At 39.6% G+C, this 26,617-nt stretch overlaps 1 protein-coding gene across 2 annotated transcripts; it reads right to left on the bottom strand.

The window, feature by feature from the left end:
• Positions 1–1,806: 1,806 nt before the first annotated feature.
• On the bottom strand, positions 1,807–26,022 carry TJP2 (tight junction protein 2). Of its 2 annotated transcripts, XM_008942220.1 has the most exons (22): positions 25,951–26,022; positions 22,206–22,259; positions 20,053–20,177; positions 18,596–18,698; positions 17,299–17,878; positions 15,841–15,944; positions 15,538–15,691; positions 15,135–15,243; positions 14,887–15,026; positions 14,302–14,368; positions 12,642–12,792; positions 11,779–11,887; positions 10,872–11,082; positions 9,431–9,618; positions 8,277–8,372; positions 8,090–8,169; positions 6,802–7,012; positions 6,289–6,389; positions 5,703–5,915; positions 4,240–4,578; positions 3,753–3,838; positions 1,807–1,975 (listed from the first exon to the last, which is right to left on the bottom strand). In XM_008942220.1, exons 1-22 carry the CDS (start codon positions 26,020–26,022, stop codon positions 1,807–1,809), a joined length of 3,462 nt encoding a protein of 1,153 aa, XP_008940468.1. The 2 variants fall into 2 exon arrangements, with proteins under 2 accessions (XP_008940468.1, XP_008940469.1); XM_008942221.1 differs by lacking the exons at positions 4,240–4,578; positions 25,951–26,022.
• Positions 26,023–26,617: the final 595 nt, after the last annotated feature.

The raw sequence follows: 26,617 nt of genomic DNA, 5'->3' as shown, positions 1-26,617 counted from the left end.
ACCTGAATGTGAACCAGCAGTGTGGCCAAGTGGCCAAGTAGGAAAATGGCATCCTGGCTTGCTTCAAAAACAGTGTGGCCAGCAAGACTAAGGAAGTGATTGTACCCCTGTACTCATGTGGAGTACTGAATTCAGTTTTGGGCCTCTCCCTACAAGAGGACATTGAGGTGCTGGAGTGTGTCCAAAAAACCAATGAAGCTAGTCAACAGTCTAGAGAACAAGTGCTGCGTATGAGGAGTGGCTGAGGGAACTGGGGTTGTTCAGCCTGGAGAAAAGGAGGCTGAGGGGAGACCTTATTGGTCTCTACAGCTACCTGAAAAGAGTCTGTAGCAAGGTGGACGTTGGTCTCTTCTCCCAAGTAACAAATGATAGGACAAGAGGAAATGGCCCCAAGTTGCACCAGGGGAGGTTTAGGTTGTATATTAGGGAAGATTTCTTCACTGGAGGGGTTGACAAGCACTGGAACAAGCTACCCAGAGGAGTGATTGAGTGACCATCCCTGCAGGTATTTAGAAGACATGTAGATGTGGTGTTTAGGGGTATGGTTTAATGGTGAACTTGGCAATGTTATGTTTACAGTTGGCTTGATAGTCTGAGCATTCCTTGCTAGTGATTCTATTCCATGACTCTGATCATGGTGAGTGGCACAGATTTCCTTAGCTGAGATGGATCAACTCCTTTGTTTCACCAAGAAAATTCTACCTCTTTCATTTTAAGAGAGCATTAGACAATCATCTTTTCTATGGCTTAAGTATATCATCTTTTTCTATGACTCTTTATTTTATACAGCAGAATTGAGGATAATTTTTTTAATGGGGAGGCAGAAGCTAATGCTCTAAAAGGCAACACTCTTGCAGGAGGTCTGCAGTTCTATGTCAGTTTTGTTTTAAATCACAATGAATTAAAAAAATATGTTCAGAACATTTGGGAGGCAACATCAACAGTGATGTTTCCCAGTTATGTGAACAGCAGGAGATGAGACCCTGAACTGAACAGTGTGCTGCTGTAATTAAACTCATGGAAGCAGAGACTCTAAGATATTAATACTGTTCAAAAGAAAAGTAAGACACACAAAGTTTGTCTAGAATATATCCTTTATTATTTGCAGTCTGTGTAAATTTTAATACATGACTGAATTTCTACATAACCCTGGTCTTTTCCAACAACTCAGTCAGTCGCACCTTTATTATGTACAGTCAGTATTTATGAAATATTGCATATGCATCTATGATCTTAGAAAAATAACATGCAAGGGAAATTGTTACCATGAAACTGATTAAAAAAAGAAAGGTAATAACAGTCAATCCCCTTTTAGTGTGTTATGGCTTTGCACAAAGTCTCGGATGTCAAAACAAATGGTTTAAGATGCTTCTTGTTAAAGGCACTTACTGTTCTTCAAATACACTTTCAAATTTAGTTCTATTGCATTAAGAAGCACATCTCTGGGATCATACTTCCATAACACAGCAGAACAGTACAAAAAGGCAGCATTAATAAAAGGGAAAAAAGGATTTTCATGTTACGATATTAAAATACCAAGAATTAATAAAAACCTTCAGGATTTGGTCCTTATAAAACAGGCAACAGCATTCAGGCAATAGTGATTTCTTTTCTTAGGTGCTTCACAAAAAAATATCCCCAAAAATGAACTCTTCCAGTTCCAGCGTGTAGATATGTCTAAGCTGAGTAGTGTACCCTCTAACACCACCCCCAAAGGAAATACAGCTTTTCAAGACTAACTCCTGCTCCACGTTTGCTGTGAAGGAAGAAACCTCAAGAGCATTACATACGCACATGCTAGCAAGCCTACAGTTCTGTGTCTCTGTATCTGGATGGCTGTCCATAGTACCCCTTCTTGGAGTGGTCAGCTAGCTGCCGACGGTACTCCTCCTCCTCCTCCGCATCGCTGCCGTAACTGCCACGGTTCTCCAGGTACGGTCTAGTGGGAGCTTTCTGGGGTTCTGGAGGTCTGGAGCTAACACAGCAAGACAGGAAACAGAGAGACACAACGTTTACTTACATTCTAAAAAGCTGAAAAAATATTTATGCTTGGCATTGGCTTTATGGCCATGCGCAACCTAGAAAGGCATGGGGAGCAAATGAAATCCCTTCTGGCATGGGCCATGGTAAGCCTGTCTGGAGAGGCATCCTGCTTCCATCAAGATGGACCCTGATGTTCAGATCTGATCTATTCAACTATCTGGAAGAATGCCCAACTTAAAATTATTAAATGCACCTATGCACACACACACATCAAGAGCTTCACAGCACTTTATTCTCTGAGCAGAGAAGTATTCAATTATTGCTGCTATCTCAACTGATATTTTCCTCAGTTATTTCTGCAGCAGACTCCTTCTATGCTTGCTTCTTCTTTTGCATCCCCAGTTTCCTGTCTCAAAACCTGAAGAACTACATGATATTTCTTAAATTGATAGCCTTCTCTCCTCTTTCAAGGCTCTCACTAGGGCTCTCATCCTTAAAAGTGGGCAGAAATAACCCACATATTTGCTTGTTATACATTGTGGTGCTACCCATTTAATGTGACATTAACATAGAAATAAAATCTGCCAAAGAAAGGCATTTCCACAGTTTCAAAAGCCATGATTTTTGCAGTCCACATTGGATAAACCCAAAATGTTATCCTCCTTCCATACTGTCCCAGTGTTTAAACAATCCCTTCTAGGCCAATCATTAACATTCCGGTAAAATGGAATGTGATTGCTGATCTCTGAATGTAAGCAAACACACTGCATATGTGGTTAAAGATTACTTTTCACTACTTCTAAAGAGCTTCCAAGGCTACAGAAAAGAAGAATGCAGTTCTGAACCCACCAAGAAAACACAGAATAACGACTTAATGTTTCCATTTTTGCATTTTAGTTTATATACTGTGACATCAAAGGATTTCAGTCACTAGGAGAATGTCCCATTTCCACTGGCTACCACTAAGAGGCAAAGAACCCTTAAGACTCCTGCAGAGGAGAAAATAAAATCCATCATGCAGTATGCCAGCTTTTGGCACAGGTGACTGCTCAAGCCAGAAATAGGTAGTGTGTAGAGTAGGATGACACAATAGTCAACCAGTCCAGAACTCACTGTATTTTAATGAACAACTACTACTTTCATGAGACTTGGTGGGTGACCTCAGGCAAGTTTCGTCCTCAGTTTCCCCACCCCACACACAACACATCTGTAACTGAATAAACATTTAAATAATTGTTATTAAGCAACTAAAACAGCAATTATTTGTTAGGATAGACTAGCAGTCATCAAGTAACTAGCACAGGAAGAATGGACATCAGAAGACACGAATGCAGAAACGCTTCTACTGATTGGGGCAAAAAACTGGACTCTACAAATATTTCAGCAAAAGAATATAGTGTTTCTTCCTAGGTAACTCAAATACCATGAATAAGCTAAAAGAAAAAAATGTATCCTGGAAAACAAGAAGAGTTCACTTCTCTGGAGGTATTCAAAACCCGCCGGGACACGATCCTGCCCAACCTGCTCTGCATGAACCTGCTTTAAAAGAGGGTTGGACTCGATGGTCTCCAGAGGTCCCTTCTAACCCCTAGCATTCTATGTTTCTGTGAGATTTTGCCCCACCTTCACAGTAATCTTTGAAGGAACAACAACAAAGCCACATACCAAGGCAGGATTATTTGTGTGAATAAAAACTAGGAAGATTAGTTTTCTCCCTGCTGGTGAAGTAAACAGCCAAGAAAGAATGCTTTAAACTGGATACACCTTACCTCATAGGTTGGGGCCAGTTCTGTTCTGACTTCTGTGTTTTGATGGGGACAGCATAAATATCTGGGTGCTTCTGGGCTATTTCAAGCTTTGAAAGAAAATAAGAGAGAATAACTGTTCTTTTAACATCTATCCATTAGGGATCCTAGACTGTAGATCTAGCAGGCCAGAGCTACATGTGAAAGTACAAACTGATAACTGATCTCACTCATACTCCTACAATTATATAACCTTTTGCTAGAGCACATGAAAACAATGGATTGCCAAAAGCAACAGGATTATTAGAAGTCAACTTTCTATAGTTACAATAGAAAGCCTTAAGATATGTGCTCTTTTTACATGCAAATCAACACAATGGTATGTTTGTGTGGTTTCCCAAACTTCTCCCTCCAGAAGCAACATAATTCAAGACTCTGATTTTCACTTTCAGGATGCAGACTGTTCTATATTCTGGAAAGCACAGCAGGAGTAGAATGTATCTCTTCATACCCTGGCATTCTGGGCCTCTTGCAGCTCTTGCATTCTTTGTATCCTTGCTTTATGATCCATCTCTTCAAATATTTTTACTTTCCTCAATACAGATTTTGGGGTATTTTCTTGTTCGCTTCCTTCCTCTTCCAACTTTGGCTCCTCCTCCTCCTCTGGAGGTGGGGCTGCTGTCTGAGAGTTTCTCAGGATGGGACGCCCAAAGGCAGGTTTCATAGAAACAGGTGGTGGTGCTGGTTTAGCTGATACAGTTGAAGTCTCACTGCTGACAGCAGTGCTACTGGGTTTGGAATCATAGTTTTTGGGGAAGTCATATGGATCCTCTTTATTTTGTAACTTTCCCTGTAAGTATGAAACACGCAAAGTGTACATCAGCATCTTTAAAATTTTAATTTCAAAGCCAGGCTTTAACCTGAAATTAGTAATTTTACTTATGTATTTAAAAGTGTCAACCTTCATCTGAAGTAACACTTGAAAGGTATCTGAACTGATGCAGTATTTTGGCCGTATCAATCAGCAACTGCTAAAATAGAATTCAGTGTCCAGACACTGTACCTTTTCTTTCCTCTGCATCATACCTGAGCGAAGTCTGAATAAATGTTTAACATCAGTTTCTAGTTACAGAGACTGATTCCAGGGGTGGTAGATTCTGGTTTTGTGCTTCACAATAATAGCCAGCAGATACACTTTTCCTGATGATTATCCTACATTTGTTCTTTCTGAGCTAAAAAAAGTGCCTTGCAGTTTGTTAGCAGGCACAGAAAGGAGCCTGCTTTCTTATTCCATCTAAAGATCCACTCACAGTTGAAGACAACTGCTACCCTTTAAGTTTTCTCTCTGCTTGATCCTGCAACACCATCAGTCATTTACTTCTCTCCACACTTGCAATGTTTTCTAGTTTCTGATCATCCCCATGGCTTTTCCTAATGTGATACCCTGGAAAGTTCTCCAGAAAGAGGAACCTTGTATTCAGATTTGTTTCCACAAGTTTACCTTAGGTGGTTCAGGCTTGAATGCTGGAGGTGGACTTGGATCTCTAAGGATCTCCCTGCTACCAGCTTTTCTCAACTGAGCCCTTGGTTCTGGACTGAACTTTTTTAAACTCTGTGAAACAAAATGAGGGATAAAAATCACTACATTATCCAGTAATTCAATCACTTTTTCCTTCTCTTAAGTTTCCTCTTTTGGGAATAGTAACCAGGAGTGAAATGACTGCGAACAACCTGACCACAATCACTGCAGATGTAACTGCAAAGTTACAGGTGATGAGACATCATCAGGAAACTTATAGAGTTAGGCAGAAAAGCAGAGCTATTATTATTATTTTTGCTCTGCACAATGTAGCTCTGAAACACCATCAGATGTAAGATAAAGCTGCAGTTTAAAACCCTCTCATTTTTAAGCCATACACACGGGGCTTTCAGAAAGACCAAAGTACAATCTTGTTGAAAATCCAATCATCTCACTTCCTCATGATGCACAGGTTCAGAGGATCGGCTAACAGACGAAATCCTGGGCTCGTCCAAGGCCTCGTCAAGTTCGTTGTCAGTGTATGCACCTCCTTCTCCATCTGTGTCCTCTAGGTCGCTGATCAGTCGACTGTCACAACTCAAATAGTCAGCACCCATTGCAGTAAGGTAAGACATACGATCATCTGCATCATCTTCCATGCTATCCATCTAAAGAAAAGTCAGTAAGAACAAAGGAACAAAGATTAAATTTGAGTCTAACTAGGTCTCAACACCATGCTAAATAACTCCTTAAGGATTACTTCGGAAAACTGAAAGAAACTTAATACAGAATCATAAAGCAAAGTGCTGCAAAACTTTGTCCCTTCTCACCATTCTCCCCTAGCCACAGCACTAGTGGCAAAACCTTCGAAGTATTACAGAAAGAACAATAATAAGTAATTTTTTGTTACCAAGAAAGAAATCAGCTGACTACTCGTCTAACTTTTCCAGCACTGCCAAACAAAATTTTGAACAATTTTTACTGGCAAGAGATCTCTTGATACACCCGTGTAGCTTAGCACAGCATGGTCTCACTGCTTACCTTTCCTTCTGACACCCATACTGCTTCTCCTTGCTGTTGCTGAATTGTGTCTTTCAGACTACCATACCAGCTGTCGTTGGATGAATTCAAATTGATGGTGGCTGCAAAAAAATTGAAGGAAAAAGTATATATACACAGTGAATACAATGCAGCCTTTACCGAGCCTCTGCTCTTCTGGTCTAGTTATATAAGAATGTTAAACAGTCACTTCATTTAGATCACTGACAGAAGCATGGTATTTTTATTTCACTGTTTGTTCATTCTCCAAGCTTATTAAATCACTTATCTTTTAATGACAGCAGGCCGATTCACAAAAGACTGTATTAGAATTTGGCAGAACAAAGGAACTTTGAAAAAAGCCAAGGACAAGATTCCTCATGACCATACCTTCACACCCTTTCAGTTCCAGCCTGCATGAGTTAATATGCAGAGTAGCAAGCGGATGTTTCAGGACTCACACAGTCACATCCACTACTCTCATCATAGGCAGGTCAGACACACATTCTTCCTTACCTGTAAAGAGGTGGGAACAAGTTTTCTTCAGTTTGTTTGCTTGCTCATAAAGTTTTCTTGAGCTCTTGTTAGATGTGGAACATAGCCTTTGTCTCATGGTTTTCACACCCTGCTTACTGTCTGGGTTGAAGAAGACCACAATTGGAAACCACTGGGTGTAATTTAGCAGGTCCACTGCTTTAGGAGTCACATCCAACAGAGCATGTTTATCCTGTTAACAAAAAGCCCGGTCAGTATGCTGCTTGTGGGGAACAAGAGGAGGTGGTTGGAACATGGCATCCTACGAAAACCAGCATATTTTTGTCCAAACAAGACCACAACTTGTTGAGATTTTTCCCACAGTTATATCACGTCCAGAAGCCACAGCAGGCAGCCCTTTCTTTTAGCTCCATTTTTCTGAACAGCTTTTGCCTAAACGTCCACATTCTTATAACTCTCATGTTAAGTAAAATGCACTTATTCCACTACTGTTGGTTTTTTTTGAATAGGTAATGAAAGTTAACTAGTTTTTCTCCCTACCTGACCCTAAGACAGCTTCCAATACCACAACTATTCTGGTGCTATCTGTGAGCTTTTATCTACACTTACTAACTGAGGCAAATCTCATTTTTTTCATTGAATATATTCCTTCATAGCTACTTCCAGTGCAAGGATGAATGGGATTTTCAAATGTGTCCTTCACTGGGGCCTGAGCTCTGAACAGACTTCTGTGTGACATTCTAATCCCTCTGGTATGAATATTATTTAGATCAGGGCAATAAGCCGTGGAGTACATTCTTTTAGCCTAAGTTTTTTATGCTTCTTGCTTAGCACCCATTTACTTGATCTCTAAGCAATATAATAAAAAGAGTTAATCAGGCAGTCTCAGCAGAGACCACTTAGCTATTGTGGTCACTTTGCTGCTCAGTGCAACAGTAGTATCTCAGAAGCAATCTAAAACGTTAAGTTTCTGATGACATTAAAGCACAGCATGACGGTAAAGCCTCCATGGCAAATTCAGAAAGCACACAGTAAACCACAGATGTGCCTCTGTTCCAATTCAGAGTGGACTAAGGAGGGAGAATTCAGTTTGTAGTAACAGGTTCACCCTTCCTTCCACTTGGAGGACAGCTATCAAAATTATAAAAATTACCACTGAACAATTCCAGAACAGCCCAATTGTTAAGCCAAATCTGCTTATTGCAGAGAGAGATGTAGCAACGATTTGAAGACTCTGCAAGTTTTAGGAGCAAGCAAATCAAACAGCATGCCTTTGAGTGTAAGCAGCTCTCACGGAGAAATACTCTACCTGCTCAATGATCTGCCTCACAGTGTTCAAGCGCACCACTCCCGTTGACTTCTCTGAACCTGCGTCTCTGGGCTCTGTCTCTGCCAAGACAACAGTTTAGAGACTCTAGAGTGTCCAGGCAGCTGTGGTTTTTAAGTTATTTGTTCTCTCAGTTAAGGGTGATAAGGAAGCTAGGAGGACAACTTACTTGCTGTCTGGTACAGGTGCGGCAAATCATTTGACAGCTTCTCCATAGCAACATCTGCAATAGGGCCAAATATCACCACAGGTCTCTTGAAGCCAGCTGAAAGAAAAATATTTGGAGAAAAGGTAAGTCTGATAAGACTGGTTTTATATATAACTGATGTGGCACAGACAAGATCCTCAACTACTATGCAAAGTTATAAGTAGAAGATACTTAAAAATATATTTAAAAACTTTTATTTTTCAGAAGTTTGTGCAATGGCATTTTTTATCAGCTGAGACAGCTTATGAGATTGTTTCAGTTTAACAGCTTTCTATTGCTTCTGAGGAAGATGTATTGAGAGGATTCTACATGCTGAAAACATCCAGCAGGTCTTCATTAATCTTTCCATCAACAAAAGAGAATGAACCTTGACTCAGTGGGCTTTGTGTGAAAAAAGATACAAATCAGCTGCAGGGCAGTTTAAAAAAGCAAAGAAATGAAAAATTCTGTTAGGCTTATGTCAAAACAAGTGCAAACACAGTCCTCAGAAGTTAATGAGGGAATGACATTCTACTGCTCAGCCTTCATCTTGACAGCTGGGAGTTCCTTTAAAATACTTTTTACAGTTTGTTTTGTTCCAGTTGTTCCACATTGGAATTCCGTTTTGTTCCAAATTTGTTCCACACCAATACCGTCATGTGTGAATACCCAGAAAATTACCTTGACTTGCTCAACAATACTAGTAACATAACTAGTTTAGGGTCATGGAGATGGACCGCATCAGCCTTGATTACATTTGGACAATCTGTTGAAAACATTTGGGGTTTATTTGCTCTTAAAATAATGTTAAAGGGGTATTTAGGAGCAAGCTAAAGACTGTGACTGATCTCAGGCATATGGATTGTACTTTCAGAGTTAGCCAAGGGGAAACTGAAGAAACAAGAAAACCCTGCTTGTTTCTTCCTTTTTCCATTTTAATCCTCACAATTGGCACAAGTAGCTTTTTTCCTAGTCAATAACATCAAGAAATTAGCATTTTGAGACACGTAATCTCTTCCTGTTGCTCAGATTCAACATTGAACCCAAGTTGTTCAAACTCATTTACTTAGCTGACCAAATACTTGGATGCTAAGACAGCAATAAATGGGCAGCTGGCTCACAGCAGTCTCACTTACCCTCACGCAACTGAACTCGCTCATAAGCTGGGAATTTTGTGCTCACAGATATAATTGCTGTCAGATCTTCACGACTCTTCCTCAGATTCTTCTTCACTCCAGATCGCTGGCCACGTGTCCTCCAGAAGTCTGCCCTATCGCTTGAGCCATCTTTTTGGGCATTTTGAACACTGGCCATCTGCTCAGCTCTGACAGGGAAAGCACAGAGTTAATTTGTTCAAAAATAGTCAAAGAAATGAAGAACAACAGATTTTGAATTTACAACAGATAATTTGCCAGATAAACAGCTGTGAGTGGAGAAAAGAATAGAGAAGTCCAGGTTCTTTTGCCCTGGAGAAAACACAATGTCAGAACAATGCTCCAACTTGCCACAGCTACAAGATTTCTGGGCAGGAATGAGTCCTGAGGTCTTAAACTGATCACTCACAGAAGCATAAATAAAAGAATTCAACTGCAAAGCGGCGTGGTGAGAGAGTGCAACTCAGGACCGAAGGTCTAAGAAATTACCATCCCTATTCACGTCACTACAGCATAGAACCAAAGCTGGTTTGGTCAGAGCAATTAACAGAGAGGACAGAATGTACTGAGCAGGAAAGAGGCAGAGCAGTCACATAAGTGTGTTTCAGGAAGTTTTGTATGATGCAGTACTGAGCTTTTTCCCTTTGTTTTAAAATCATGACTATGTTCAAAACCTTAAAAGCTACAGTCTAAAAATATCTGGATTTTTTTTTTTTTGCAGATGGATTTTAATACTTTTACTCATTGTACATATTTAACACTCATTATTACCTCATAAGAATTTTGACTAGGAAACTGCATTTATGCAAAAACAATTGCTGTGGTTCACTCAGTATGTCACACAAAAGAACTACAGCCACCAAGAAATATTAGCCTTGGAATAAATTCTTGAAACACTGTCCATTACAAAAGAAATTAAAGGACTGAAGTCCTTTAATTTAAAAGTCATCAGAGTATTTTGCACACATGGCCATGAGCTCCCACACAGCTAAAATTTCTTTTGCTTGTTGGTTTGATTTGATTTGGTTTAGTTGGGGATGAGATGGTGGGGAGAAGGGGTGGGAAAGGCAAAAATACGAGTCCACCCATTTTCTAGAAGAGGTACTAAAGCAGTTAGTGGTCAAAGCTCAGTTGATTGCTGAGACAGGAGCTCTAGGTTTGTGTCGCAGACACCTGATCTACTATGTCATAACACTATTCTCTTACCCACTCATCCTACAATGGTTGTAAAATCTACAGTTTTAAAGGCATAATGGTTGTGAAAGTAAAGACAAAACAATATAGAGTTTCATGTTAAGGGGGGAAAAAACCAAACATGAAGAAAGGTAAAACACAGGGAGCAAAAACGGAAAAAAATAAAAACCACTTTAATTCTAACTTAGAGCAGAAAGACAGGATGCCACCTTACCTGATGCCACCTTACCTGCTCTTATTCGGAATGAGGCCCTTTTCCAGTTCATTTCCAATTCTCACGGCCAGCCAGTTTCCCAGTTTGCCATCATACAGTGTATCAACTACTCTAAAGATCTCCCCTCTGGTGAATGCTAAGCTCTGGGGTGACTCTTTTTCACACTCAAAGTGGCTCCTGATGAAGAATGAATCTCCTCTACCACAGGCCATGATGTCTCTGTAGACTAAAACAGGAAATCTTCTTTAGTTTCTACTTTTTCCACTCTTGAAAGAAAGATTAAGCTGTCATTCTAGGGAACACTTTAGAAACTCTTCCCCTCCCCTCAAAAAGACGCAAAACGCCCCAGCCTTCACATCCATTGCCCTAAACACACATTATAAAGTGTTCTATACTTGTACACATACAGCCCTTACAGCTCTGAGGCAAGGAGGTACCTGCACCTTCCCAAAGCAAAAGGCAGCTACAGTACTTCAATATGACAGCGGGCTGTTTCTCCAACAGGAAAGCAAGAGGCTTTGCCTGCTCCTTAACTATTCATCAAAAAAACTGTCCATTGCTGCTGACTGGATCCCTTATGACTGTCAAGGCATCGAAGAAAAGGAATGCTAACAGCAGACCTTGGGACAGCCCCTACAGATAGAAAAGCAGAAGGAACAAACAATACGCTGCCACTCCTCAGGATAAAGAAGAGATGCTATTTGCTCATAATGAAAAAGGTGGAGAAGTGATCTGAAAAACACATCACACATTCATATCTGTATGACCCTCGTCGTATGGAATATGGCTGTCTTCTACTGAGGAGGAAGGTAACTAAAATGCTATCAAAGAATAAGCACATGTGAGATTATGTGTGGGTTTACTGACAAAACAGAGCTTAAGAGCTTCATGGGTATACACACATTTTGTTCAAAGAACCTACCTTCATATTTGCTTTGAGCCAAAATTGTCACTGTTTCACCTTTAGGAATTTCTAAGAGATACAAAACAGCATCTTCCCGAACAATGCCTCTGAAGTCTTGAGTGTTTACCTACGTACAAATGAAAAAAAAAAACCCAAGCCCTTCAAAAAATCAACATTTGAAAAATCAACAATGAAAAGAATAACCAATGATTTTTGTTTAATCTAAAAAATCTTAATTATTCTCTTTCCTTATTATACTTTCTTTTTTTTTTTTAAGTAAATATACATGTCTGTTGCCATGAGTAATATTTTATTCCAGCCATTAACAGTAATCTTTCTGAAATAACAAGATCCTGGATGCACACTGCTCAAATGTTTCTTCTACTTTTAAAGGCTCCTAAAGGCTTTGGAAATCAAGGCTACCAGAGGAGAAAGAGGCAGAAGAGAACATTACATTAGCCCTCTGTAAAAATTTTCATAAAAAAAAGAAGAGTGTAAGAGGACAAAATGGTATAGGCAACATAGTTCAGGAACTGGAAAAATAAACCATTGTTACCCAAAGAAACTGGAGAAAGATGAACGAAGAGAAATACGTTGGCCTCTGTTTTTTTTTTTCCCCTTCAAGACTAGGGAGAAGCATGGTAGAGAAAGTTTATTTTCATGCCTTGGGGTATTTTTCTTGATTAATACTTCTCTTACCTACCCCTCCCACAGAATCTTAAACTAAAGCTTGATATAAAATTATCCCTCAAAAACTAATTTCAGTGAGATCCCTCCACCACATGTACACAGTTCCACAGATCATAATTTCTTCCATGTTTCAGCTAAGAAGCAAACCAAAAAACACAAGTGATTTGCATTTTAGGGACACAAACTCATACCTTGAGAATCTGATCTCCTTCCTGCAGTCCCTCCTGATCAGCTGAGGTGCCTTCTTGAATTCCAGCAATAAATATCCCTACATCATTTCCGCCAGCCAGTCGCAGACCCACACTGTCCCCTTTCTTGAATCTCACCATTTTTGTATTAGGACTACAAAATTTCCAGTCAGAAAAAGGAAGTAAGGCTGAATGTTAGGCACATGACAATAACAGGTTGTCAAGAGAAGAAATTTTCAACCCTTTCTAAAAAACAGTATTAATAATCTTAAACTCTTTCTTTCACTGTACAGGGTATATTTACTCAGGTAACTGTCCAGTGCAGGAAGGAAGCAGAGAATCTGCATTTTTCGGAGCAGAAACCAAATTAGGAAGAGCAACTAAGTGGCATACACAGATTTGACAGAGCAGGAAAACAACTACCTGTTCCTGAAGGCATAAAATAGTTCCCCACCTATTGGATCCTCTCTCAGACAAGCGGTTGGGTTTTTTGTGAAAACAGCCTGAGTTACAAGTAACCATATGCATTGGATTTTTCCTCCATGTGCTTGAGAGCTGTCACATGAATTAAATTTATACCTATTTCCTTTGCAGTTTAACATGTTTGTTAGACAGAAGTCTTCAAGTTTTCTTGCAGTGAGAAATATTTTCAAGTATACTTTACTGGTATGCTAACAATCAGTCCTTTCACTCCTTTGCAGTGGGAGTCTACTGGACTATGTTCAGCTTTTTTGCTGTCAGAAAAGCTATGTGCCTGAGTGACCTTCCAACACAGAGGACGGTACTTATCTGTCAGCCTTTCTCAGTAATACCCTAAGCCTGTATTATAAATTCCCCTTCACTAAAATAATCACTTGATTAATTTGCACTTCAATGACAACATATCCAGGTTCCAACCCAGAAATATCTGAGAAGAGAATCTATTTGAGAAAATACTCCCGAGCTACAGAAGACCTCCAAAACCTATCTTTAGGCTACTGTTTACAGCCTCAGTGCTCCTCTCCCATCAGTTTCTGTATTTGGAAACTCAAAAGCAAACATATAAGTTAACTTCCTACTAATACAGTTTGCAACTTTTAGTATGTTAATTATTACAGAAACAACAGTACCAGGTTCCATTTGACCACTTATAAAAATCCTAAAAAAATCCCCAAAAACCAGAATGCACAAAAATAAACTTTGGAAGTAATATTTTGCTCATTTTTAAGCAAAAATCAGAACTTCCATATGGGTTGCACTGGCATGGATTTGAAGAGATGAGACCAATTTCTGTACAGAAGTTTCTAGCTTATACAGAAACACACGTGTTCAGCCCTGATTTGCAACAAGCTTATTTAAAAATTAGAGGATGTGCTCTTTGTATCTTAATACAGAGAGGAAGGGGAAGGTTTGCATTTTCTGTATGTATAAAATAACAGAAGAGGCACAAAATACATTTCCACAGAACTGCACAGGTTACAATGGCCCTCTTACCAAAGCAGGCTGTTCAGGACCTTGACCAGCTAAGCTTATGGTCAGCTAGGAGCCATGTCATCTCTTCTTGGCATTAAGCTGTAAGGGGAGTATTACTCCCAACATGTGCAAACCTGTGCCAACAAGAACCAGGCACAGGCCACTGGAAGAACATGGAGTGCAAAAAAAACCACAGCAAGTGCCACCTTACCCATATATTGCTTCATCTTCAGGGCTGGGTTTAAGAATTGTTCTCGTAACTGCTTTTGGTTGAGACACTATATGTAAAAAAAGCCAACAGAAGTTACTAAGCTGTTAAAAAAGTTATAAGTGGCAGAAAGTTTTAGCTATCAGATAGCAATCGAACCCCTCCATGCCGAAGATTAATACAGATTTAAATATCAAGCACCTCTTTGACTAGAATTTATTTACTTCTTTTCTTTTTTTCAATTCTTGAAAAAGAACAAAAGTGTCAAGGGAGTGATATACAATTCTTTCAGGCTAGCCAGATGAGACTTCAGGAATAGCTTCATTTGGCCCCTTAGAGCAACAGGCTACACTGGATGCCCCAGAAGAGAACTTGCTTTGAAGTGATAATTCTAATAAGCAACTGCCTTCAAATAATCTTGGGTTTTTCTTCTCTCTCTCCCCCACAAAGGACAGATTAGACCTCTTCTCTGTGTGTCAGGATGGGGTTGATAGGAAAAGTATACTAGATATGTCAACATGACCGGGGAATTAGATATTCTATGGCCAGAGGTAAAAAAAAAAGCAACCAAAATCTTCAAATTCTAACCTGCTGGATCATCTTGGTACTTGATTTCTTTGTTTGTGTCCACAACTGCAACAGCAGCAGTAGCAATGTCACCAGTTGATCTGAATGGTGTAGGCATTGCTCCCATCCTGGACAACTTACTGGATGGATCATCTTTTGCACTAAAAGAAAAAAAAAAAAAAGTAGTGATATCAGATGAGAATGTAATGTACTTTAAGAATTTCTTTGATAAGCATTAGAAAAATAGACTAGAAAAGACCATTTCTTACTTTGGTTTCTCTTTCAGCTTTTCATTGGATGAGTGTGAATCTAGATCAGAATGATGCAGCCTGTCATCTTGAGGGGAGAATGATCTGTTTGACTCTATTTCAGAAATGTCTGTAAAGAGACCAGCAAATCAAGAACTGCAGGATTCAATTACCTGCACGCCCGATCACCCCATTACTTACAAAGGTTTCACACACAAGATGTGTTGAACCTTGAAGCCTACCCCCATTCTGAGTCGATTTGACTAGGGTTCAGAAAGCACCGTATGCCTTTCTAGTGCTTCCACTCACCCACCCACCTGAAGAGGTTTCACATGATCTTTAGGAAACAGACTCCTGTCACACAACTACTTTGAGCATACCAGACTCATTAAACAGGCTTAGCAAACATCTACATAAATCTCACCATCCATTTCTGAGTCACTGTCATTCAGTGAAGGAATGTTCAGCAGTGTCTGCTTTCTGTCCCTGAGGACCACCAGCTGGAGCTTCCCTCGTGACTTCTCAATCAGTTTTCGGGCATCAGCTAAGGACATGTTTTCTGTCACTGTACCATTGATCTGGACGTAAAAAGGCAACAATAACAATACAGGTAAACAAACAGGTCCATTCTGTGCTCAAGCTCAATAGTGACTATAACATGACTAATTCCAGAGTAACCTCTCTAACAAAAGCCTGCTAAACTGCAAGCACTATAACCAGAACAGACCTTGAGAATGATATCCCCTTCATGAAGGTTGCCATCTTTGGTTGCTAGGCCAGTACGGGTCATTTCTTTTATGAAGATCTGACTTCCAAGCCGGAGACCGTATTCTAGAATCAGGGAAATAATCCATTGTGCCTTAGAAGATGATCAAGGATGCATTTTTTTTTTTTTAAATCCACACAGTGCACATGCAGAACACTCCATTACACCGAGAGAAAAGAAAAAAAAAAAAAAAAAAGTGGACCTAGTAAACCCATATAACCGTAGGCTAACTCTCCTATTTCTGAGCTGTCACCACAGAAAGAACAAACAGCAGTCCAAAACTGATCACAGACAGATGACTAGCCTGCATTTCCAACAGCAAAACAATGCCTTTGTTCTGGAGGTGCTTCTTAAAGTGCTGGGCTAGGTTCTCTCTGTATCATATTGGCACAGAGAGGGAAAAGGGTCAAAAAGCACCAACAGAGGAGCTCTGTTTTTTACTAGTTGCTGCCTGCTAACCCTGTCCTCTCTGCTTTAAAAAAAATCACCACATACGGTTGAGACTACAAAATACTCATACAAACAGCAGAAATTATTAGGTACATATAAAACTTGACAAAGATAAATTTCTTCTTATTTGTATACCTATCTGCACTATCTTTCCAAATGGAAACATTATACGCAGGGGAAGCAACAGGAAGCAATGAAAGGGATCCTTGCCAGAGTCAATGACAAAAAAAAGAGGTTAGCTGCATACAAAGTCTACATGAGCAGAAAATTCCTACAAATCACAATAGGGCAGATTAGAAGAAAAACCCACCCACAAAATCCCTACAAACCAACCCCACACACCCTTATAAAAACCTCTAAACATGAAAGAATGCACAATCTAATCTCGGATACTCTTTATAGCACAAGAGTCTTCATTTCACAGCACATGAAAGACCAGGCTTTTGGCTTTCACTTGCATGCTCCAGTACTAAGCAAGGAAGGGCTGTTTCAGCTGTTGCTAGTTCAGTATTCTTTAACTACATTCTTAAGTATTCAGAACTAAACAATTCTTGGCAGTAATTATACGAAAGGGAAGAAGTAAGTGCACTATTAAAGGCAGCCTCCTCTTCACCCTTTGTAGCTGACCCTTCTGTAGAGGTGCCAAGTATAACCTGAATCATGATCAGATCTATGTTTCCCACCAGAACCAGAAGAATAGAGCAGGGAAAATGGAAAACCAAAGGACACCAGTGGCTTGAAATGACTGAAATGATGGGGGTGAAACAGTCCTTTCTTCAAAGGTGAAGTTCAAGGTGCTGAGGGAAAAAAGCACCCCAAATCAGCTGTGAAGAATGAAAGAACAATTAAAGCAATCACATAGTAAACATTTAACCGATAAGAGCAGGGAAAATTCAGCTCCTCTTCCACCCCAGCCAAAATAACATGCTGCATTAAAATTCAGTTTGTCTTCTTCCCTGCCATACCTACCTTCATTATATCTGCCTTTTGTTAAGAGGACACTGATGGGTCCATTCTGATCCTGTGGTCCCAGATACTCGTGTTGATGGTGTATTTCAGGTGACGGACTTCGGGAACGAAGCCTGTCCCGACTGCGACTCCTCGCTTCCCTCCTGTACCTAGGATCAGGCTGAGACCCGTGACCATAAGCGGGTGGGCTGTAGTCCCCTCTGTAATCCCGCTCATAGCCACCATCCCTGTCGATGCTCCTTCCCCTGCTCCGATCCCTCCTGTAGTCTCGGTCCAGGCTCCTGTCAACGCTCCTGCCGCGGCTGCGATCGCGGCCGTAGCTGCCCTCCCGGCCGCCGTCCCTGCTCCGGTGACGGCCTCGGTCGTGCTCCTCTCTGTAGCTCTGATCCAGGCTGTTTCCCCAGCTCTGGCTGCGCCCTCCGTTACCGCCGTGCCAGCTTCTGTCGCTGTAGCCACTTCGAGCACTTTTACCATCCAATTCTGCCTGGTCATCCAGTACATCTAAAGCTCTGTCCTCGTAGTCAAGGGACGGGCTCCTCTTCAGTGCCGCAGCCTGCACCTTCCTCGGTCTCTTAACCACCTGTTCAGTGCCAAATGAAACAAGCAAACAAACAAGCCTTCCCATGGTCAGAACCTAACATTCAACAGATTAATATTCTTCACTCTTTAAATACAGGGTGGGGGAAAAAAAATCTATTTACAGAACAACCAGTAAATTAGATTATTTAGATGTGTAGAAGAAGTGCTTGGTAATTGGGAGGCCAGAGAACAGTACGAGAATTAAAAAAAAAACAAAACAAAACAACACCAAAATCTAATCAGCAACCATATTCTTTTACCTCTCCAAGAGTGAGTAATGAATACTTTTTTCTTTTTCTAGATGGCCTTCAAAAAAGGTGAAAAGCCCCCAGAAGACACAATTGTAGATGACTCTCTCAACTCACAAAAGCCAATCTGGACAGCAAATTCTTGGAGAAGGCATGTGTATGCAGGACATCTTTTGCCCTATGTAACTTCTGTTTTTTTCCAACTACCACTCATTATTCAGTAAAACTGAATATTGAGGACATACATTTTACTCCTAGTTTTTCAACAGGATAACTTTGTGACACTTGTTTAACTTCTATTTGTTTTACCTATAGAAACTATGCCTGTTTTATTTGCTTTCTACATCCCATGGGGCAAATGCTTGCTTTACTTTATGCACATTTCACAGTTCCTAGAAGAAAATAAAAATCTTGACTAGTTACACAGGTACCTAACCACTGTAGAGTGAATACATTTGCAATTTACTTACAATGGTGGCCACTTTTCCACTTTTCCTAAGCTGTTGGACTGCAAAAGAATGAGGAACATTTTCCATTGGGGTCCCATTAACTATGACCACCCGGTCATTTTCTCTGGAAGATGGAGGAGGAAAAAAAAAAGAAAAAGAAAAAGGACTTAAGAGGAGTCTTTATGAAAACATTTCAAAAAAGCTTCTTTTTTGTCACCTGGGAGAACCTATCGATTTCACTCATCTGAACAGAGAGTTTTGGTTACTGTACTCGAATACTACAAGAGGCTTTCAATATATTTAAAAATTAGACTTTGGGTAATGGTGCGTATCCTTGTACATGTACTATGTCCAGCTTAGGCACCTTGCCATAATGGCAAAGAAGATTTTTTTTTTTAAATAAAATATTTGTAATGTCCACAAATTCATTTATTTAGTGAGTTAGCTCTTTCAGAACTCCTGATCTTTCACGCACAGTGCCAGATTTTTTTCATACCAACATAAGAATTTCAAGAGAGCTTCAAATTGCTGCAGCCACAGCACTATTTATACAAGTCTTGACAAGTACCGCTCTACTACACTTTTCTGAAAGACTGGTATTCAGGTCCCATCTACTCAGAAAAAAAGATGATTGCAGGGAAGAAAATCCAACCAAATTATAATACACAAAAGTCCTCCCTGCCCTAAAACACAGGCAAAAAGAAAATTACTAACTTGTCTATTCAGACGTCCTGTATGTCATTAAGACTTAAACCAGTCACCCTCAGGAGCCAGCTACATAGCACATGATTAATTAAAAAATATATCTTCCAGTGCAAAAAGTGCAGGTGATTAAAAAACAAAACAAACCTACCACTCCTTGTATTAGTTTATTCTGATGACTACTCAGTTATCAACCCTACATTCAGAGCATTAGCTCTACCAATTACTGGTTACTGTACCATTTTCTGCTAGATAAAAGAAATCTTTAGTACCCATTACTTTCTCTTCACTGTAATCAAGTCACACCACAATCTTCTCTTTAAACAAGAAGATTACATACTTTAAGCCTCTTTTTCTAAGGTACTTCTTCCAAGTCCTGAATGATTTTTGTGCCTCTTTTCCTACCTTTCCAAATCCTTTTGATCAATGAGTATGCCACAACATTAAGCATTATTCCAGCACCAATTTCATGCAGGCTTTACGTGGAAGTTAAAATAGCTCTCTTCACAGTCCATACGTCCACAGACAGTATTAAACTTCATGTTGCAAAACTACATCAAGAATTCCCTTCTCCTTATGCTCACTCTACCCTAAAAAAGATTTCAGGACTGTAATTCCTCTGCATTCTGAAGGTTAAGCCTATATTCCTTGCTTTGTTGGAGGAATGGCTTTGCACTTTGTTTTCTTCAGAATCTGTTTTGTCTGAATGCGTCCAAACTGCTCAATATTACTCGCCCCTCAAAGCGTGCCAGACAGACAAATAAGAAATTGCTTACTGAAGTAATCCATCCGCTGGACCACCTGGGAGAACATCTGAAATGACTATTGATGTTTCACCATTTTCAAAATGAGGGTTATCTCTGCCGCCAGAAACTGCAATCCCAAATCCTCGTTTTGAATCCTTTACAACAAAAACAAATGAAACAAAACTCAATTCCATCTATAGGAATTCTGATAAGGAGAAAGAAGTGTGTCATGAATGTTCCTGTGATGGTACTCTGCCTAGATATTACTTAAAACATGTTAGTTGCATGCAGAGAGTTGCAGAAATGGACGGCACCTCTAGATTTAAAAGGGAGTGGGTTTATAAATCCATGTCATAAGGTTACATGTTCCAAAACCTCAGCCCACAGCACCGTGATGGTTAGTAATTAAACAGTGACGGACAGTAATTAAGCAAAGGACTGACTAACTCATCCTGCATTTTGCTCCACCATCCCCACTGGCTACTCATACCAAATTTATTGTTAGATATATCTCTTTGTTAGTGATACCTAGGAAACTGGAACAGCTTTTCCATGATCTCATCTTCATTATGATCGCTATCTAGTTTGTAATAACTTCTTGCTCCTCAGTCAAACTAAACAAGATCATGGCCGATTACAAAAAGCAAGCAATGAACTTGTGACTTCTCTGCAACTATCCTCTCTCACAATCAATTATTTTAAATACGTAACATGTCAAACCTGTCATCATAGAACTACTGGATCCATAAAAACCCTAGGATGGCATTCATAATATCAAGTAAGTACTTAACAGGGTGTGAAGGAAGCACGTCTGTAACCCTAGACCCCAGAAACGTTAGCATCACTGAACTGCAGACAAGAAGGTATGCACAAAGCCATACATTTTGTTTAAATACACAGATATAATTTTATTAGCTATTTAACATGCACCTCCTATTGCTATAAAATACAAATTATGCCATATTTAAACAAAACGTTTTAACATAGTGACAAATTAATACATGAAATTAAAGTGGCGCTCTTCCCCCAGGTCACACTTAGTGTGTGCAGCTCATCACATCCGGCTCGTGTTCCACCAATATCAATATTAAGTGGTTATTTCTTTGAGAAGGAAAAAAAAAAAACAATTTTTTTTTAAACAGCTGCACTTCACTTGCTGCACCTTAGTTTTACAGGAAGCAGTTTGATGCCTCAAACCAAAACAATATAGAATTCAAAATAATGGCAAAATTCATTGGTAGTGGCTAATACAGCAAGTCCAATAGACCTCTGACACTTCAATATTATAAGCCCATCTCTGAGGCCAAAAATGTAATGCTCGCTTACACAATATTCAAGATCTGAAAAGGTGGAAATTCTTGGAACTAAAGTCTGTTTCTGCTATGTTTCTTCTGTCTACCACTATAACATGAAAAATAATCCTTTCTCAACTCAGTACACAGAGGAAGCTGTAGGAAAGATTGCTATTTTACCTTGGGTCATCAAGTTGAGCTCATTGCAGAACACGTGAAAGAACATCAGCAGTGCAGTAACAAGCTGCTCGCTGAACCCAGGCCATCAGAACAGTTGGGAAGACCACTGCCACTACCAAAGCACACGTCCTGTACCATGATGTGGCAGCCTGGCCTTCAGACAGCTCGGAAACAATCAGTCTGCTGTCTTTAACGCAAAAGCACTCTATGTAATGAGATGCTTCCTCTTAGAATAATTGATAAAAGTCATATCTGTAGTTCATGTATTTTAGCAACTCTGGTAAATTAGTTTTTGACTAGTTTCTACACTAGTAGATACTGAAGTGTTAAAAAAATAATTTAAAAAATCAGTGGAATAATGTTCAGTGATTGTTATAAAGCTTGTTCACTAACCACAACTGCTCGACAGAACCATCTGCTTTGTTTTTAAGGTTATTCAATGACGAATTTAGCTATGTGGCTGATGAAGACCATACAGTAGCAAATACAGCACTTAAACAATAAATTTAACTTCCTCTTAACATGAAAGAATCACACTATTGTATAAGTAACTAGCTATTAAGCTTTAAAATGAAAATCATATCTGATTTGGACAGCAAATTAATCCTATTCTAGTCTCAGATGCGCTAATAACATCTATCATAAAACCTATTTGGACTAAACCAGTGCTTGAATATTTGAAAACTAAAAATATAACAGGCACTCACTCACCTTTTGTAAGGTCACAGTGTACTGTTCCCATATCAGCTCTTCCATGCCTGGGGCCTGTTGCACACAGAAACCAATCAGTAAAACACAAAGCATACAACTATCTAAATTAAAAAGTGAAACAAGTCATTAAAACACAGCTATAAAAATATATGCATATTCTAATAATTTGGTAGAGTTAGTATGACCTGTATGTATTTCAATTAATGATTATTTTTCTTTTAAAAGGCAAACCCATTAATAGGGCCAGAGTGGTAGAATCCCTTCACATTTCACGGATTTATCAGCTCATTTTGATTTTCTGGAAAGGTCTCATTCAGCAAAAGCATTTAATTCAGATCTCACTGGCATTATATAGTCAACGATTCAAGTAACACACAAAATACTTGAGGAGGACCTCTCCATTCCAGTACACAGTACAATTAGCAGTTGAAACTGAGGTTTTCAAGCAGAGCTAGCCTTCAGATCTTCTGCTTCTTGTTCATGTGGATTTAACAAAATGTTATGTCCACTATGAATTATGTAACCGAGTATTTAGGTTCCCCTCAAGAAATTACATTTTACTGGAAAACATAGCGTATCAGTATATATGTTCATTTCTGTGACACTTCTCAGAAAGACTTTTTTTCCACATTTCCAGTTAAAACTGATCCTGAACTGATCACTTTATCTGACATGATATAACCTGAAATCTTTCCAACATCACAGCTTAAAATATAATACAGAATAATCACCCAGCTGTGATGCATCATATAGTACACAGCCAGCCCCATCAGTGCCTGCCCTGTAAAACGAGGAGAAAAATGAGCCAGAATACTTGACACACTGCAAACATTTCAAAACTGAAAGCAGCTACTGAAAAAGAGAAATCACGGCATTGCAGGAGTACATGCATGCACATGCTCAAGTCATAGGTTTATTTGGTTTTCCTGCTAAAAGTAGTCTTTCTTGGGAAGGAAGCTAAGAGTTTGCTCAGAAAACTGAAGTTCAGACACAAGCTCAGTTTTGACTTCACATTCTTTTTAAAGGCATTAAAGGGATTACTGGCAACTGAACTCAAAAACAATAGAGAGAGAAGCTACCCAAGAAGAGTACGCATTCCCCAGGTTTCTGGAGAAAAAGTCCTCTGGCAATACACTGCTGTTCAGCAAGCTATGGATGCTGTTTCTTGAATGCAAAGAACCTCAGGATGTACTTTTCCTGTGGATTCTGAGCTACCCAAAGAAGAACCAGGTTTACATTTTCCATTGCAGATTCACTGTATTGAAAAACAAACTTAAAATGTAAGTCCTACTCAGAGTCTCTGAAGGAATATGCAAAACAGGCAGCATTCTTACCAAAAATTTTACAGCACTGAAGAGTGTTAAATTTCCACTGTTCTCCCAGAAAATGAACAATGCTCTCTAGTTTCCAGAACATTTTGGGCCTAATTAAAAATTTCAGTTAAAATAGCTGGAGGGGATCATAGCTCCCATTAAAAATAACACAAGTGAGTAGCTGAAATTTCTGCTCATCTCGATCAGACAAGGATGAGTGGCATTTATAACTGTTAGTACTAAAACATATATGTCTTGGGTAACTGAATTACTCTGCCAAAGCATATGGTTAAATTATTTTATCTGATATTCCCATTTAACTCACTGGCATATCTAACACTTCAACTAACTGACACAGAACTGTCTCACTTACATATATTCCCTTACGCAGAGACTCTTCCATAAGTAATAAAATAATCCTCCTTAACTAGAAACTTTTTCTGAGCTGCTATGATGCTGTAGTAAGTAGAAGTGACTAGGCTTGCTTGGTTGGCATGTATGAAAATGTGTAAACAGTTTAACTACTACTGACCCTTGGCTACACCATCACTGTCTTGCTTTTCTATATGATATTTTTAAGCTCTGCAGAAAACCAGACTGTGCTAAAGAAGGGCTTCTGTGTCATTTACATTCCAGCTGACTTCACTGAACAAAGTTTTAGAAATGAAAGACATTATCAAATGATGGGTAAAATCTGAAGGCCAAGCAGCTGGGTTCAAATTTTGTAGAAGCAGCAAAGACAGAAAATCTTTTCCATCCTTCTCACTGTCCAAAAGCCTCAACAACTCAAATGTGTAACAAGATTATCACGTCAGTTCATTTGGTACTCTATGCAGATATGGCCAACGCTGGCCAGGATACTGAGTCCAGCTCTGCACAGGCAAAATAGCAAGGCAGGCAGGATGCAATCAATTAGAGTGGGCTACCCATGGGGACACAGAGCAGATACCGCTGCTGTACTCTTCCACAAACTCTAACACCAGGTCTTTCAATACACTACCTCTCCTAAAGGAAGGCCTGAGAAGTTACTGCTTATTCAGTACACCACCACAGCAAAAGGACTGAGGAGAGTGATGTAAAGATATTTGGGACAGATTTATGGGTATGAAACAGGTAAGCTTACAGGAATTTCCCTCCAGAAAACTAGGCCTCCTATGAGCAGTGGCACAGGCAAAACCTTGCACAACTCAAGAGACATGTTGTGTAGTAAATCAAAGCACCATAAACCAGAAAGGGTTGTTTAGTGTGCTCTGACACGCACGTTTCATGGTATATGGTCACAAAAAAATAAATATCACCAAATGAAGTATTTGCTAAAGTATTACATTTTTAGAAACTATTCTGTAAAGTACACTATGTACTTGCAAAGCTGATTTTGTGCAACAATTACCAAGGCAACGGGACTAGTTCTGCCATACTGATAAAGCTATGCAGGCTCTGTAACACAGCTCGGAGAACAGAATGGTCACCTTGGAAGTCCACAAGGCACAAAACACAGCTGTACTCCCTCAAATCTCTAAGCAATAATCTCTTTAACATCGGAAAACGTACTGCTGCTTGCCATTGCTACGACGCTAACCCATACTGACAGATTAATGGAGAACAGAAGATTGAGAGAGACTACAAATATTATAAATCATCAGCTGAGAACTTCATCAGAACTAAGGCTGAAGTCTCCAAATGCTAAATTCCTGTATTCCATGTCTAATAATATGACTCTCCTCCGAATACATCAAGTGATGGGGTAAAAAAAAAGCATCCATCATCTTGCCCATTTCTTCATACTTCATCTGTAAGGAAACACAAAGGGGTCCTGAGCAGCCTGTGCATCCCTTATGGGGTCACAATTGCACTGCAAGATTGCACACTGAAACACTGGAGAGAGAAAGGAAGGCAAAATGGTTAAGAACTCCACCTCCAGTTACTAATAGTAACTGTTTTGTAAGTCTACTCAGGTTCCACACAGATAGCTGGCTACCTGCAGTAAATGCAAATTACTGTAATTAGCTAGTCTAAATTCATTAGTGACTAAAGTCAGTCCATTTCTAATCAGTACTCTGTAGTGAGGATTTGCTTAAATCTGCCTAATGCTCACATACCAAAATGACAGGTGCTTTCTACATACCGAAAATAGACTGCTTAGCAGAATCTTTGGCAGGAAACTAGCGAAAGTGCTAAAATCATCTGTGTGCTACTAACAGGCAGTTGTTGCAACTCTCACTGACAGTTATCAGAGATTTATGCAATTACTTGCTACTGAGGGATCACGAAAGACAACTTCACTCATGCTGAAAAGAGAACGAAACCAGAAGACCTGCCACAACAGTTATCTGGCCATAAAAGTGAGTTGGAGAGGGAGGGGGGGACATACGCGGGAAGGGGGAGGGGGAGATGAAAAAACTTGGGGGAAGACGAAACAAAAAGCAACTCACGTGCCCTTTCAAAATCCCCAACTTTTTGACTGCATGTGACCACATTCTCTGCAGAGCTTGAGCCGTCTTCATTGTTGCAGGCTATAATCTGTGAGGGGAGGCCGTACATCCCCGTCTTTTCATCTGTTTCCACCACTCAACAGGGTTATGTAATTCTAATACAATAGTGGCCTACATATTCAAACAAATCCTGCCGTCCGTTTCACGCAGAAACACATCAAAACCACAGTAGGGAAATGTAACAGGAGTTTAGCTAACTCTTACTGTGAGATACCCCAGGAAAAAGCTGTATTGTAATCGTATGGGTTTTGTTTTAAAAATTTTCAGAAACAGATCTAGTTATTCTACCAAGCACACAGGGGTTCACTCCACCAGGAACCCGCTTGAAACTTTAAAGAAAAAAGGCTTAAGAAGCACAGTGCAGATTATTTGAAAATTAATATTCTGACTATAGTATTTTAAAGTAAAAATTACCACTTGACCTCATTTCCTTGAGCAACACTGTAGTTTAGCAGCCTCTATCAACTCTTAACAATTTAGCTTCTGAATTCAGGAAGTCCTTATGCTGAAATAACTGTATACATATGAGTAATCCCTTCACTGCACATGGAAAATTACACATAAACACCTGCAGAAAAGTGGACTTGGCTCCAGCAGGCAAACAGGG

Source organism: Merops nubicus, unplaced genomic scaffold, assembly GCF_000691845.1.
Source record: "Merops nubicus isolate BGI_N331 unplaced genomic scaffold, ASM69184v1 scaffold12506, whole genome shotgun sequence".
NCBI lineage: Eukaryota > Metazoa > Chordata > Aves > Coraciiformes > Meropidae > Merops > Merops nubicus.
The sequence above is the reverse complement of the archived record's forward strand: the minus strand, read 5'-3'. Positions and strand labels throughout refer to the sequence as shown.